The 15,638-nt window shown below is 43.7% G+C and overlaps 1 protein-coding gene across 1 annotated transcript in view; it reads left to right on the forward strand.

The window, feature by feature from the left end:
• The first annotated feature begins 14,451 nt into the window (after positions 1-14,451).
• Positions 14,452-15,638, forward strand: part of NRG2 (neuregulin 2) — a 244,143-nt gene continuing 242,956 nt past the window's right edge. Inside the window, 2 exon segments of the mRNA XM_036752225.1 lie at positions 14,452-14,676; positions 14,678-15,158. Coding sequence (XP_036608120.1) covers positions 14,452-14,676; positions 14,678-15,158 — 706 coding nt within the window.

A 15,638-nucleotide genomic window follows, 5' to 3' on the forward strand; every position in this document is an offset into this window, starting at 1 on the left:
ACACTAGCAACCTGGCACGGCGCCTTGCAGATAGACACTGAAATGGTCTTCCATATTGTTGTGCTGTAAGAAATGATGAGTAGGAGGATTTCAGAAAAAACCTGCAAAGACTTACATGAACTGATGCAGAGTGATATAGAAGAACATCATACATAGTAATAGGAACGTTGAATGATGAGCAACTGAATGATTTAGCTCTTCTCAGCAATACAATGACCCAAGACAATCCCAAAGGACTTGAAAAATGCTATCTGCCTCCAGAGAATGAACCGATGGTATTTTAATAGAGACTAAAGCATACTATTTTTCACTTTCTTTTTTTTAGTACAAATTTTCTTCCACAAAATGACTAATATGGAAATGTTTTATATGATTGCACATGTATAACCTATGTTAGATTGCTTATCAACTCAGAGAGTGGGGACAGGAGGGAGAATAGAATTTGCAACTCAAAACTTAAAAACATCCAAAGAATGTTAAAAATTGTTTTTACGTGTAATTGGGGGAAATGTCATTTTGAAAAAATTAATGGTTTTCTATATCTTGGAGCACTTTTAAATGTATATATTGTATACTGCATGCACAATTTAGCATATATTCCATCATAATAATAATGATTGCTCATACTTAAAATGACTTGTAAGTTCAGGCACCTTCAAACAGTTGAGGACAGCAGTAAAACACATAATCACAGAACATTAAAGCTAGAAAAGATCTTAGAGGTTATCTAAACCCAAGCTCTTCATTTTACTTACTGTTGTTCAGTTGTTTTCAGTCATGTCTGACTCTTCATGACTCTATTTGGGGTTTCTTGGCAAAGACCCTGGAGTGGTTTGCCCTTTTCTTCTCTGGCTAATTTTAAGGGTGAGGAAACTAAGACAAGCAGGGTTAAGTGACTTGCCCAGGGTCACACAGCTAGTCAGTGTCTGAGGTCATATTTGAACTCAGGAAGATGAGTCTTTGTGACTCCAGGCCCAGTACTCTACACCCATTGAAAGGGAAAGAGAAATGTCATATAACAGACATGATGATAATGTGAACATATGTATTTACAAATCCTTTTGGCTTCTATCTTATAAAGCCTTCTACCCTATAAACCTAACCTTATATATCCATCATGTATGGCAGGCCTGTCCAAAATACGGCCTGCAGTGCAATTTACGTGGCCCGCCTACAAGCATAGAAATTTACATAAATGCTTTAGTAAACGGAGCCCAGCTACCCGGGAGCTCTCACTAAAATGCCAAATCAAAATATGTTGTCTGTTGTTTCAATAAAAACCTAAGGTTGGACAGCCCTGATGTATGGGAAGAATCAGGCATTGATATATGCTACTCTAATAATAATATCTGTATACATTTGTAGATGGCAGTTGCAGCCATGAAATTAAAAGACGCTTGCTTCTTGGAAGGAAAACTATGGGAAATTTAGACAGTAAACTAAAAAGCAGAGACAAAGGGCTGTATAGTCATGGTTTTTCCAGGAGCAATGTATGGCTGTGAGGGTTGGATTGTAAGGACAGCTGAGCACCACAGAATCAGTGCTTTCCAATTGTGGTGCTGGAGAAGACTTTGGAGAGTTCCTTGGATAGCAAAGAGATTAAATTAGTCAATACTTAAAGAAATTAATTCAGGGAAAAAAGCAAATAAAAAGAAATTAATTCAGGCTATTCACTGGAAGCTGAAGCTTAATATTTGGGCCCTATGATGAGAAGACAGGACTCCTTGGAAAAGACTCTGATGTTGGGAAAGATTGAAGGCAAAAGGAGAAGGGGTCAGCAGGGTGTGAGATGGATAGATAGTACGTGGAAATAACGAACATGAGCTTGGACAGATTTGGAGAGTTCATGGAGGACGGACAGGCCTGATGCACTACGGTCCATGGGGTCACGAAGACTTGGACATGACTGAAAGACTGAAGAGCAGCAGTATCGCATGCGTTACCTCGTTTGAGCCTCAGCCTTACTTCGTGAGGTAAATGCTATTATCAGTCCCTTTTTTTACAGATGAGGGAAACTGAGACTGAGAGAGGTTCAGTGACTGGTCCGAATTCCCACAGATAGTACATGTCTGAGGCAGGGTTTCAGATCAGGTCTTCCTAACTCTGGGCTAACTAAGTAACTAAGTAACTGTGTTACTTAGCTGCAGAAATTCTAAAAACCTCCAAGTATACAGTAATTTTATTTAGTGTCTCGCTCATTAATGTACATGTCTTTAAGGTAGGCTGTTGGTATAACTCACTTTTTTTTTTTTGGTGAGGAAATCTGGGTCAAAATGACTTGCCCAGGGTCACACAGGTAGCTAGTATCAAGTATCTGAGGTCACATTTGAACTCAGGTCCTCCCGGCTCCAGGGCTGATACTCTATCCATTGCGCCAGCTAGCTGCCCCTTCACTTTTTTTTTAACCAAAGGAGGAGATAGAAAAGGATGATTTTGGGGGGTCATTTAGGAAATTAATTACTCTAAGCCTGTCTCTCTATTCTCCATGACAAAGACCTTTTGCTTTTGGTTGAGTTGCTTTATCCCTTGAATATCTCTCAGAGCTTTAACTCAAACTGTTTTTCCTAGATGAAATATTTTCCTGCCTTCTTTTCAATAATCCATAATTTTTTTCTTGTCCTGAGGAAATCTAGTCGTGAGGAAAAAGGTACCCAAACCCACTGACCCTGGAAGGGGCCTTTTTAGAGAATTCAACAGCACAAGACCTGGGAATCCATTACTTGAGATGTATTTCTTTTAAGAAGATTTCACTGACATCACCCCCACACTCCCTTGCCTTGAGTTCTCTCAGCATTTATGTATCTACGAAACTTGTTCAGACAGCCTTATGCAATCGCTTCTGTTTGTTCATTGTTTCATGCCAAAATATCTTGTATTCCCAAGCTCCTTAATGGTTCTGACCAGGGCATTGTCATTTCAGAGAGCCCAATATTATCTTCCCCGTACTTTCCCTATTTGCTTACTGATGCCTACAGTTCCACATCGGAAATTAGAGATGCAATATTTGTTCCAGAGGGCAGATGATGAAATAGACCTCTTTCCTTTTGGTAAAGATGTGATTGTACCACGGGGTACAGAATGTTGCATAATCCACCAGAATCAGTTGGTATCTGTTGGTTTGCTTAACTTTTTTCCTTTAGAAAAACGGAGGACTGGGTGCTAGAGGAAGATGTATTGGGAAATGACTTCAGTCTAAATATCAAAATGCATCAATAAAACTTTAAACGTGAGAGATTTAGAACTTTTGGCTTAGGGTTTCATTATGTAAATGTGAAGTGTAATTATTACTTTATTAATATCATTATTTTGTTAAATGCAAATCCCTCTGGCAGGCATCACATAGTAAGCCTTATCAGTTTTTATCCCCTTAGTGAGAATCCATTCATTCATTCATTTGATAGACAGTAGTTGAGTATCTAGTCTATCCAGGCATTTTGCTAGGCTGGTATGTGCATTATGCGTGCTTTTAAAATGTCAGATTCAGGGCAATAGAGAGAAGGCACTGGGAACTGGAGGTTACTGAAGGAGTGAGGCACCAATGAGAAAGGGAAAGTGTTATAAAGAGAAGCCTAGGGAAAAGGGAAAACCAAATTCCCCCAAATTACAGCTCTGCCTCGGCCAAATGTCTGTGGTCACTGCCACAGTGACCACATCTACTGATCACTTCTGTGTTCTGCATAGCGTCTCCACTCCCCATTCTCATCGTGATAGCCCCAATCCTGACGACTGTGATAATGAGGGTGCCCTCATTATATAAGGTGAGAACAAAGTGAGGAAGAAGGGAGATCTGGAGGGGGAAAGAGTTTAAGATGTCCATAGCACATACACTTGGTAGACTCAATGGGCAGTTGGAGATGTGAGACTGGAAGTTAGGAGAGAAATTAGGACGAGATAAACAGATACGAGAATGATCCATGTAGGTATAACAGTTGAATCCATGGAACTAATGAGATTACTGAATAAAATAGTAGAGAGGGAGAAGATAAGAGAGCCCAGGACAGAGTCTTAGGAGACACCCATAGTTAGTGACAGAGAAGGAATGGTCAAAGTGGTAGGAGGAGAACCAGGAGAAAGTGGTGTCCACGAAGACCTGGAGCATCACATCTGGAGGGTGATCAGCAGTGTCAAAGGCTGTAGAGAGGTCAAGAAGGATGAAAAGGGAGAAAAGGCCATTATTTTGGGTAATTAAGGGATCACTGGTCGTTTTGAATGGAGTAGTTTGGGCTGAATGATGAAATTGGAAGCCATACTCAGAAATGGAAGAGGAAAATGAGAAGACAGGAAATGGAAGAAGTACATGCCACTGCTTAAGCACATCGCCTTTTCAAAGAGTTTAGCCACACAAGAAAAGAGGAGAGACATAGTATGGTAGCAGTCAGGGATGGACAGGTCAAATGAAGGTGTTTTGAGGCTGGGAAAGACATGGGTGTGTTTCTAGGCAGTAGGAAAGCAGCCATTAGATGGAGAGATTTAAGCTAAGTGAGAGAGTGGGGATGACAGGAAAGAGGATCTGCTATAGGAGATGGGGTTTCCTCCCCCATATAAGAATTGGATCAATCAATCAACAAACATTTCTTAAACAATGCCTACTGTGTGCCAGGAACTAGGTAAGGCACTGGGGAAGCAAAGACGGGAAATGTCAAAGCCAGAAAGGGAGGATGAGAAGTACCAGGAGGCAGGAGAATGTAGGGCAAGATTAGGGAACAATTAGTAGGCCAGTTTGTTTTGAACACAGAGAGCCTAAAAGGCAGTAGTGTGGAATGAGAATGGGAGGGTAGGTTGGAGTCAGGTAGTATGGTACCTTAAATGCCAGGCTGAATAGTTTGTACTTGATCCTATTAGCAATAAGGAACCACTCAAGAAATTTAAGTAAGGGAATGATGTGGTTGGATCTGTGCATCAGGAAGACTCCTTTGACAGTTGTGTGGAGGCTGGATTACAGAGAGAATGAGAGCAATGGAGACTAGTAAGGAGGTTACTCCCATAGTCCATGTGGAAGGAAATGTGAGCCAGATCTAGGGTGGCAGCCACACGAATGGGGACAAAGGAGTATAGAGGCAAAATCAACAGGACTGGAAAGAAGATCAGGCTGGGGTTGAGAAGGAAAAGGGGCTAAGATAGCTTCAAGCTCTTTAGCCTGGCTAGAGTGGTGATGTCATCAACAGAAATGGGGAAGCCAGTTGGAGGGAGAGATTTAGGGGGAAGACAATGAGTTCAGTCTGAAGGTGTGTTGGATTTGTGGTACTAGTGGTATATCCTGATGGAGAGATCCTGCAGACAATCGGAAATCTAGGACTTGAGCTCATGTAAGAGATTGAGGCTGGATACATAGTTGGGGGAATTGTTCTCCAAGAAATAATAATTGAAACCATGAGGGTAGACAAGATTCCCCATGGAGGAGGATCTAGAGAGAGAAGAAAAGAGGGATCAGTATAGTGTCTTAAGTGTGAGTACACTTACACTCAAGGGGAGATGAACCAGCAAAAAAAAAAGTGAAATTGTGTGCACCAAAGTACCCCAGCCTGAGAATCTGGGGGAAGAGCACAACTTCTTCCCTCACTCTGCTGCTACCTCCAGAGAACATCAGGGTTCCTCTTCACCTTGAGGGAGAGAAGTACACATCCACAAATCGTAAAGAAATAAGAAAAAAAACTTTCAACATTGACTAGCACTTCTCAATTTTCCCCTATCCTGATTAGATATGATACACCGTGTAAGTGAAAACTTGTAGATATGTCACTGGCACATATATCTTTCTAGTGGCACAGGATAGAGATATCTGTACACGTGTGCTTTTGCTGACTTCCCTTTTGGGGGGTTGGGTAAGTTTCTGGATTTGGATCTGAGAGTGGTATCTGGAAAAGAGATAATCATTCGCACTTACATAGCAGTTTTTCATCCAAAGGTCTCAAAGCACTTTCTAAACAAGGGTATTATTATCCCAGATGCAGAAATGCAGCCAAAGAGAGGGTGAGTGGGCTGCCTGTCACTCCCCGCAGCAATTTAGGGGTGGTGCTGAGAGGAGAACCCCCTGAGCTCCTACCTCCAAGCTGTGTGCTATAACCACTGACTCATGCCCCCAGTTGATTGAGAGTTGGGAATACCAATGACAAGTCTGTTCTGAAACAGAGACAACAGACTCCACCGTTAATATTTCTAGCACACACTAAACACACAATGCCTATATGTGGACATATGTACAAACATACACATATATACATATATTGCTGAAATGGACGAATGCAAAATCAAATTATGAAGGAAAAGAATCAAGATACATATTTAATGGAAGAAAAATGGTCATGCTGTCAGAAGAGACCTGAAAGGTCTGGGACTGGGAGTCTGGGTTTTAATCTCTGCTTTGCTATTAATAGGCTGTGTGTGCACTTCCCTGAGACTCTGTTTCCTCATCTATAAAATGAAGGCGTTCAACAAGATAACCTCTAATGTCCCTTTTAAGCCTAAAATTTCATGTCACTATCTGGTCCTCTGTTCAGAGCATCCTTAGAGGAAGTGGGCTTAACCCTGCAGAATCTGAGAATGACTCAGAGAGCCTCATTTAGAAAACAGACCCCAAAGAGAGAGAAAATTCATTTACAATTTTTCATCATTAAAAAAATGAATACCATTGTTGAAAATGTGGGACAATGTTCTGTGTCATAGAGGGACCAGATAAAAGCCAAACCAATATGTTGGAACAAAGAGTCATAGATTTCTCCTTTACTTACACAGATAGCTGCTGAGATGGCAGACTGGTGAGCAAGGACTAGCTCAAAACCTCTTTGTGGGGAAGAAACCAGGGAAAGGAAACCAGCCAGTTTGGGCATTTCTATATTGAATTCAGTGTCAACACTATTCCTTCTACTAGCTTTGTTTTGTTCCTAGTGCTTACAAATGTACTAGATTTTCTATTATAAGAAACAAAGCTTCCAGTGAGAATTTGGAAAGCACATGAAAATCAGAACAGGAAACTTGGGTTCTAGGATTGGTTCTTTCACTAACATTGAGACCTTGAACAAGATCTGTTCATGGTGTCTCTCTCTCTCTCTCTCTGTCTGTCTCTTTCTCTGTCTCTCTCTGTCTGTCTCTTTCTCTGTCTCTCTGTCTCTGTCTGTCTCCCCCCCACCTCAAAGCTGATAAAGTGTGGAAGGATGAACCTGCCTCCATGATAATTTTATTCTTCAAAATGTGGAGAAACACTTCTGATTAATAAGTTAAGGACTGTTTTCTGAAAAACGTTGAGAGGAAGTGACTGTCCTATTATAGAATTTAGGATAGAGGAGAAAAAAATTCTGGCATAGTTTAGGGAAATGGATTTTAAAGAATTGAGAAAAAGGATAGGTAAGAACCAATGCTCTAAGATTCTATAAAGGAAGTTGGCCCCCAAAGGCTAAAAAGCTCTTAAAAATGAACTTCTAACAATATAAAGACAAAATAATTTGGTAAGGAAGAAAAGAAAAGGGGGAGTTCTTTAAAGAGACCAATGTGAATACACAGAGATTTTGTGATCAGACAGCAATTTATTTTATATTGCCTTCTTTAAACAGTTTAAAAATTGATATATTTTGTTTTCTTCACTTTCATTAATAGGCTGTGTGAGCATGGGAAAGACTCTTAACTTCCTTGTGCCTGTTTTCTCATCTATAAAATGAGGAACTTTTATTTACAAATACTTCCCTCACATTCTACTCTATCAGCCAACTATTCCTTATAACAAAGAATAAAAATGAAAGAAGAAAAGAAGCAGTTTCATGAAATTAACCTACATGCCAACCAAGACTGCCAGTTTATATAATGTTCCACACCCATAGTTCCCCACTTTCATAAAAAGAAAGGGAGGAAGGTACATTTTCTCATCTCGTTTCTTGATCTAGGTAATTACATAGCACTGTAATTATACTTTAAGTTTTTTGTTCTTTCTATTTATATTACTCTAGTCTCTTTTTATATTGTCTTAGCTTTGCTTACTTCATTTTGCATCCATTCACATATGTTTCCATGTTTCTCTGAATTCTTCATCGCCCTGGAGTCTCCCAATGTTCCATTACATCCATGCGCTTCAATTTATCCATTCCCCAATTAATAGGCATTTGCCTTGTTTCCAGTTCTTTGATATGACTAAACGTCTTGCTGTTAATATTTTGGCATATTTGGGATCTATCTTTGACCTCTTTGGGACATACACTTACTTAGTAGTGGAATCTCTGGTTTAAAGGACAAATGTAGATTAAAAAAATGTGTAGAAAAGAAAAGGTAACACATGGCACAGGGAAAGAGGTCATTGGATTTGGATCAAGTCAGGGGACCTGGGTTTGACTCCTGACTGTGTCACTTACTGTCTCTGTGACTTCTCTGGGCCTCAGTTTCCTCATATATAAATATCCTCAAAGGTCTTTCTCTATGACTGGTGAGATCTTCCATTAAAGTCCTATTCTAATGCCTCATCATAGCATGGAAGTAAACCTGGGCTCTTACAGTTTATTCCAATAGGGCTCAAGATCTGGCAAGTTCGGGCAGGGCTTTGAGTCCTGAGCCTAGTAACACGCTATGTCTATTGTCTGAGAACTAGCCTACTTAAATATGGAGAGGCTTATTACTAGATGAGTTCTTTGGCCATGGTAACCCACGAAACAAAGAAAACACAAAATGGCCCCCATATGTTCTTGCAGAGATGGTGGTTAAAAAGTTTAAAATAAAAAGAAGCAAGAAAGTGCTGACTCATATGGTTTAGAGAACAGCCTTTTAGACAGATAATGGAGGAACCATAAGCAAGTGAGAGATACCCATACATTTTCATTGGCTGTCCCCCATGCCTGGGATGCTCTCTCTCCTTAACTCTGCATCCTGGCTTTCCTCCTAGCTTCCTCAGCTCACATTCCACTTTCTGTAGGAGACTTTTGCTGGTATTCACTACTGCTAGTACTTTCCCTTAGAGATAACTTTCCATTTACCCAGTGTATATCTTGTAAACAAAATATACACTTTGGGGTAGGTAGGTGGTTCAGGGAATAGAGCTCAAGCCTGGAGGTTGGAAAACCCAAGTTCAAATCCAGTCTCAGACACTTACTAGTTATGTGACCCTGGCTCTCTGCCTTAGTTTCCTCCTCTGTAAAATGGGGATAATAATAGCACCTACCTCCAAGGTTTATTGTGAGAATCAAACGAGATAGAAATTGTAAAGTGCTTAGCAGAGCGCCTGGCACATAGTAGGTACTATTACATTTTAGCCATTATGATTATGATTGTGATTGTATGTGTGTAGCTGTTCCTATGTTGTCTCTCCATTAGAATGTAAGATCCTTGAGGGCAAGGATTAGGGGTTTTGCCCATCTTTGCATCCCCAGCACTTAGCACAGTGCCAGCAACATAGCAAGCCCTTAGAACATGTTTGCTGACTAACTGCTGGCTCATCATCCACATCTTGGCCCTTACCTGAAGGTAGTCAGTCCCCAAGGTGCTGTCCTAGGTCCTGTTCTTTTATTGCTTTATTATTTTACTTGGTTATTTCATCAGCTCTCTGCAAATGAGATCAAATAAGATAGCATACGTGACACTTCGCAAACCTTAATACACAACATAAGTGCTAATTATGATCATTTCCATGGGTTTAACTGTCATCTCTAAGCAGATGACTCCCCAATACAGCCCCAGTCTCTCCTTTAATCTTTAGTCCTGGATCACCCTTGCTTGCTTATTGGACATTTCAAATAGGGTGTCCTAAAGACATCTTAAGCCAGTTTCTCGAATTGAACTCATCACCTTTCTTCCCAAATCCTTCCTTCTCCCAAATTTCTCTACTTCTGTCAAAGGCATCACCATCCTTCTAAGTGTCCCAGTTCATAATCTCAGCATTATGCTTGACTTCTGGCTTTCCCTCACCTCATATATCCAATCAGTTGCCAAATCTTTACTGTTTCTTTTTTCACGGTAACTTTTGCTTCTGAGCCCTTCCATCCACTCACATGGCTCTGACCTTAGTTCAGGCCCTTGCCGCTTCTCATCTAAATTACTGCAGCAGCCTCATAATTGTTCTTACTGCCTCAAGTCTCTCCCCACTCCAGTCCAGCCTACACATCGCTGCCAAAGTAATTTTCCTTAAGGACAGATCTGACCGCTTGAATTCTCTATTCAGCCAACTCCAGTGGCTTCCTATTGCCTTTAGGATACAATACAAACTCTTCTGTTTAGCTTTTAAAGCCCTCTAACCTAGCACTTAGCACATAGTAAGTGCCTGGCACATAGTAAGTACCTAACAAATGCTCATGGATTGACTGACTTACATGGTCTGTCCCCAATCTAGCTTTCCAGCCTCATTGAATATTACTTGCCCCTATTGCGCTCTATGATCCTGGCCTCTCTATTCCTCACCCTGCCCCCATCTCCATGTCTTTGCACTGGCCACCCCCCTCCCCTTACCTGATATGCATGGCTGCCTTACCTCTGCCTCATAGATTCCCTCTTTTCCTTCAGGATAAAGCTCAAGCATCATCTTCTGCATGAAGCCTTTCCTGATCCCCCAAGTGCTAGCGGTCTCCCTCCCAAACTATCTTGTATTTAACTACTCTGCGTATATTTGCATTTATTAACTTTGTATCTAGGTTGTATATATTTTCATATACACTTATTGTCTTTCTCAAAATATAAGCCTCCTTTCTTTGTACTTATATTTCCTGCACATGGTGCCTAGCACATAGTAGGTGCTTAATAAATACTTGATAACTGGTTTGCTGATTGATTAATTGTAAGAATAATACCAAGAACTAAAGCTAAGAATGTACTTGCCTTGGCAGTGAATGCTAAGAACAAGAAAAATGGCCCAATTGGCTATGTTGGGGGCAATAAGATAATCAAAGGAATGCGAGGCCCATTGCTCAGAGTGGATTGAATGATGACAATGGATAAGAGAAGGCATAACTACTGAGCTACAATTTTAGTTCTTGTTCTCTCTGACAGTAAAATGACCTTTGGCCTTGGAATGATAGGCTAAATGGTTAACACTGGGGTGCAACTCTAGTTAAGTGAGATGGTTGTCATCAAAGTGGTCAAATCTTCAGGCTTAAGGAAATATATTTCAAATATTCTGAGAGAACTGACAAATATGATTGCTGACCCATTGTCAATAAAAACTCATGGAGAAATAAAAAAGCTTCCTTTGGATTTGAAATGGGCAAAGATCTATATTTTCAAGAAAGGGAAGTGTGTAGAATCTTAAACTATAGACTAGTGAGTTTGATGTTGAGTTCTAGCCAAGTTCTAGGATGTCTCATTAAAGGGATCATTTGAAAGCACTTAGAGACAGAAATGATAATCACAAAGAATCCAAATAGCTTCACCAAGAACAGGTGATGACAAAGTACCAAATTTTCTTTGTCTTTTTTCCTAGGGCAACTAGACTGGTAGATCGAAGGAATTCTACAGACAATTTATCTCGATTTAAGCAACAAAGCTTTTGACAAAGTCTCTGAAGCTCTTCTTGTGAACAAGATGGAGGGATGTGGCTCAGCTATCACAGTTAGGTGTATTCAGAACAGAATAAATGACAATGGATCCCTTTGGGGCTTTAGTCATCATTAATGGATACATGTCAAATCAAAGCTCTCTAGTGGAGTATACTTAGGCATAAATCCTTGGCCCCACAAAGTTCAACACTTTTGTCAATAACTTGGATGAAAGTACAAATGACATTCTTATGAAATTTTTAGAAGGCATAGATCTTGAAAGAATAGTTAAGGCATTGGATGACAGAGTAAGGATACCAAATAGCTTGACAAATGTAATGATAGGATGTAATAGGGATAAATATATCAGTCTCTTCAGTTTTGTCCAACTCTCTGTGACTCCATTTGGGGTTTCCTTGGCAAAGATACTGGTGTAGTTTGCCACTTCCTTCTCCAGCTCATTTTACAGATGAGGAAACTGAGGCAAATGGGGTTAAGTGACTTGCCCAGGGTTGCACAGCTAGTATTTAAAGTAGGATTTGAACTCAGATCTTCCTGACTCCTGGATCAGTGCTCTATCCACTGTGCCACCTAGCTGCCCTTGATAAATATACAGTCCTACACTGAGTCTCAAAATATCAGTCTCAAAATAAGGATGAGAGAGGTATGATTAGAAACTGTTCATTTGAAAAAGATCTAATAATTTTAGTGATCAACCAATCCACACTATGACATGAAGGTCAAAAAAACTTTTAAAAGCACCTGAATGAAGAGAGGCATAATATACAAAGGTGATAGTCCTGGTGTCCTCTGCCCTCATCACACCACATCTGAAATAGTGCGCTCAAACCAAGGCACCACAATGGAGGAAGGAATTGACAAGTTTAAGCCAAGGACAGCTCCCTGGGGCATTTGACTAGAGACTTCCTCCACATTGACATTGGTCCATTAATGAATGCCTAATATGTGTCCAATATAAATAGAATAGCAGCAGTTTTGGCTCCCCTTTTAGGAAACTTAATACTTTGTTCTCTGCTCAAGTCATTGAATACTCGAGGTCAATTGTAAGAGCTCATCTCCATGTAGATCCCATATTGAGCAAAGGAAGGACAATTGTTTCTCCCCATTCTTTAGTTTCTGTGAAAGCCCCTTTACTTTTGGTTGACATGAGCATAAGCATTCCGGAACTTCAGCAGAATAGTATTTAAAAATGTGCCTTGAAGAGTCAGAAAAGTGGTGAAAATATGCACTGGACTGAAAGATAATCAACTGATGAATATTTGTTAAGTGCCTACTAGGTTTGGAGCCCTGTGCTTCCTGGATACAAAAAAAAAAGTGAAAGACAGCCTCTGCCCTCAAGGGGCTTACAATCTAATGGAGGATAGAACAGGCAAAGAAATATAGTAAATATGCAATACACAGGAGAAATAGGAAATAATTAACAGCGGGAAAGGCTAGAATAGAGAAGGTTTAGGAAACTCTTCACATTGGAGATAGGATTTTAGTTGAGACTTCAACAAAGCCAGGGAAGTCAGCAGAGGAGTTAAGGAGGGAGAGTATTGCAGGCACGGGGGACAGCCAGAAAAAATGCCTGGAGCTGAGAGATGGAATGTCTTGTTTGAAGAAAAGCCAGGAGGCCGGTATTGCTTGATTAAAGAGTACTGGCCTGAAGTAAGATATAAGAAGACAGCAAATGCAGGAGGGGGCTAGCTTATCAGCGATTTTGACTGTCAAATAGGATTTTACATTTCATGCCTGAGATGACAGCGACCACCGGAGTCCACTGAGTAGGGGTGTAACATGGTCGGAAAATCACTTTGGTGACTGAATGAAGGATGGATTGGAGTTGATTGACTGATAGAGAATAAAGTTCCCTGGACTGTCATTGGCTGGGCTTAGGATGGTTTCTAATGTACCTTGTAGGATAGAGGCGCCTGTTTTTATTAAGTCCCTGAATCCAGGGTCTAGGCCAAGAAGATCCAGACGTGGGTGTGAGGTCATGAGTTCTTAATTTCCATCCTCTAAAATCACCTCCCAGTGAATAGTGTGAAGGGGAGGCTCTCGCCTGTCTCAGAGGGAGAATCTTTTACTTTTGTCTTCTTGGGCAAGGACTTGGTGAAGACCCTTTCCTAACCCACATTTGGGGGATAATGATGGGGGTGATGGGACTAATAACTGACACCTTTAAAGTTTGCAAAATGCTTTACATGTATTATTTCATTTGAGACTAATAACAGCCCTTATGAAGTGGCATTACAGGTAGGATTATCATTCTAATTTTACAGAAGGGTAGGAAGGAGTCCCAGGACTGGGTGCCATCCTCCAAGCCCCACCCCTGGCATCATTTCTCCCCTTACCTCTGCAGTCTCCATTAGGGAGACCAAACGAACTGGGGTTGGAAGCCTCCCCAGTCCAAATTGGATCTCAGATGTCAGTTCCAATCTGAAACCGCGGCCCAGGACACCTGAGACTAGAGGCCTGTTGTTCCTAGGTCCCCTAATACAAGGGGACAGATGGAGCCCCTATTCTCCAGGTTGCTGGTGCTCTGGGGAAGGATCTGTGCTATCAGATCCTTTTTATCAGCCAAGGGGAGAAGGGACTGGACGGATGGAGGGGAGAGATAGACTGGATTCCCGAGGATCCCTGTAGGGGACCCCTAAAGTGGGAGCCAACCTCCCCGAGGGGAAAAGTATTCCCCCGTGCATCGCTCCAAATTCCCCCGCAGAAGCCAGAGCCCCACGGGGGGCGTGGGAGAGGGCGCAGGAGGGCGGGTGTCACATCCTCCGCATCCTCCTTCAGGTCGGCTCCGGGTGGGACTGCTGCCCGCCCGCCTGCCAGCCTGCGCAGCCAGCGCTGTCCCCTCCCCGCCCTTGCCCTGTTAGGTTACCTCGCCCGGCCGCGGGCGGAGGGCTGCGAGGCGATCACGTTACGCCGTTTCCGGTTTTCCAACGGGTTGTGTTTCCCCTCCCGAGGCGGCGGCTGAGCGGCGGAGCCCCCCAAATGGCCTGTCCAGATGCGGCAGGTTTGCTGCTCAGTGCCGCCACCGCCACTGGAGGAGGCTTCGTGCAGCAGCAGCAGCAGCGGCGGCAGCGGCAGCAGCAGCAGAGGCAGCAGCGGCAGCGGCAGCGGCAGCAGCAGCAGCAGCAGCAGCGACAGCAGCCGCCGCCACAGCAGCAGCATCGCCCGTCCTGCTGCGCCCCCAGAGCCGCGGCCGCAGCCACAGCCGCAGGCCAGCAGCCGGGACAGCAGCCGCCGCCGCCGCCGCCGCCGCAGCCCGCTGGGGAGCCGCAGCCGCCGGCGGCATGAGGCGCGACCCGGCACCCGGCTTCTCCATGCTGCTCTTCGGGGTGTCGCTCGCCTGCTATTCGCCCAGCCTCAGGTCGGTGCAGGACCAGGCGTTCAAGGCGCCCGTGGTGGTGGAGGGCAAGGTACAGGGGTTCCTGCAGCCGGGGGGCTCGAATAGCACCCGAGAGCCCCCGGTCTCGGGCTGGGCGGCGCTGGTGAAGGTGTTGGACAAGTGGCCGCTTCGGAACGGGGGGCTGCAGCGGGACCAGGTGATCACCGTGGCTTCCTGCGCGCCCGTGGAGAGGAACCAGCGCTACATCTTTTTCCTGGAGGCCACCGAAGAGCCCAAGGTCTACAAGACGGCCTTCCCTCCCCTGGACACCAACGGCAAGAACCTCAAGAAAGAGGTGGCCAAGATCCTGTGCATCGACTGCGGTGAGTCGCCCTCCCCCTCCGCTGGGGTGGGGGAGAAGAAGGGGGAGGGGCGAGGAGGTGCCGCAGGTGCCTAGGCCTGGCAGGTGTGGGGGGCGAGCGGCTGGGGGTGGGGTGGGGCTACCCTTGCCCAGGACGTCTGGCACGAGTGGGTGAGGGGAGGTGTGGGAAGAACAGGTTCAAAGTGTGTGTGTGGGAGACGAAGAGTGCGGGGTGGGGGGGGGGGAGGGGGCGTGAGAAGAGCCTTGGGGCTGTGCCAGCGGGAATCTGCGGCTGATGGATGGCATGTGGGTCTGGAACGCTGCCATTGTAGCCCAGCAGAGGCTGGAGAGAGGGAAAGTTCCGGGGCGGTGCCGGGCCGGGGGTAGTTGGGCCGGGAGGGGGCCTCAGCGGCCTTGATCAGGTTGCTAGGGATCCCAGAGGGCCCCCTCCTTCTTTCTGGGCTATTGCCCTGGATGGGCTGGATTGGCTCTGCAGGAATAA

The sequence above is a fragment of the Trichosurus vulpecula genome, chromosome 3, assembly GCF_011100635.1.
Source record: "Trichosurus vulpecula isolate mTriVul1 chromosome 3, mTriVul1.pri, whole genome shotgun sequence".
Taxonomy (NCBI): Eukaryota; Metazoa; Chordata; class Mammalia; order Diprotodontia; family Phalangeridae; genus Trichosurus; species Trichosurus vulpecula.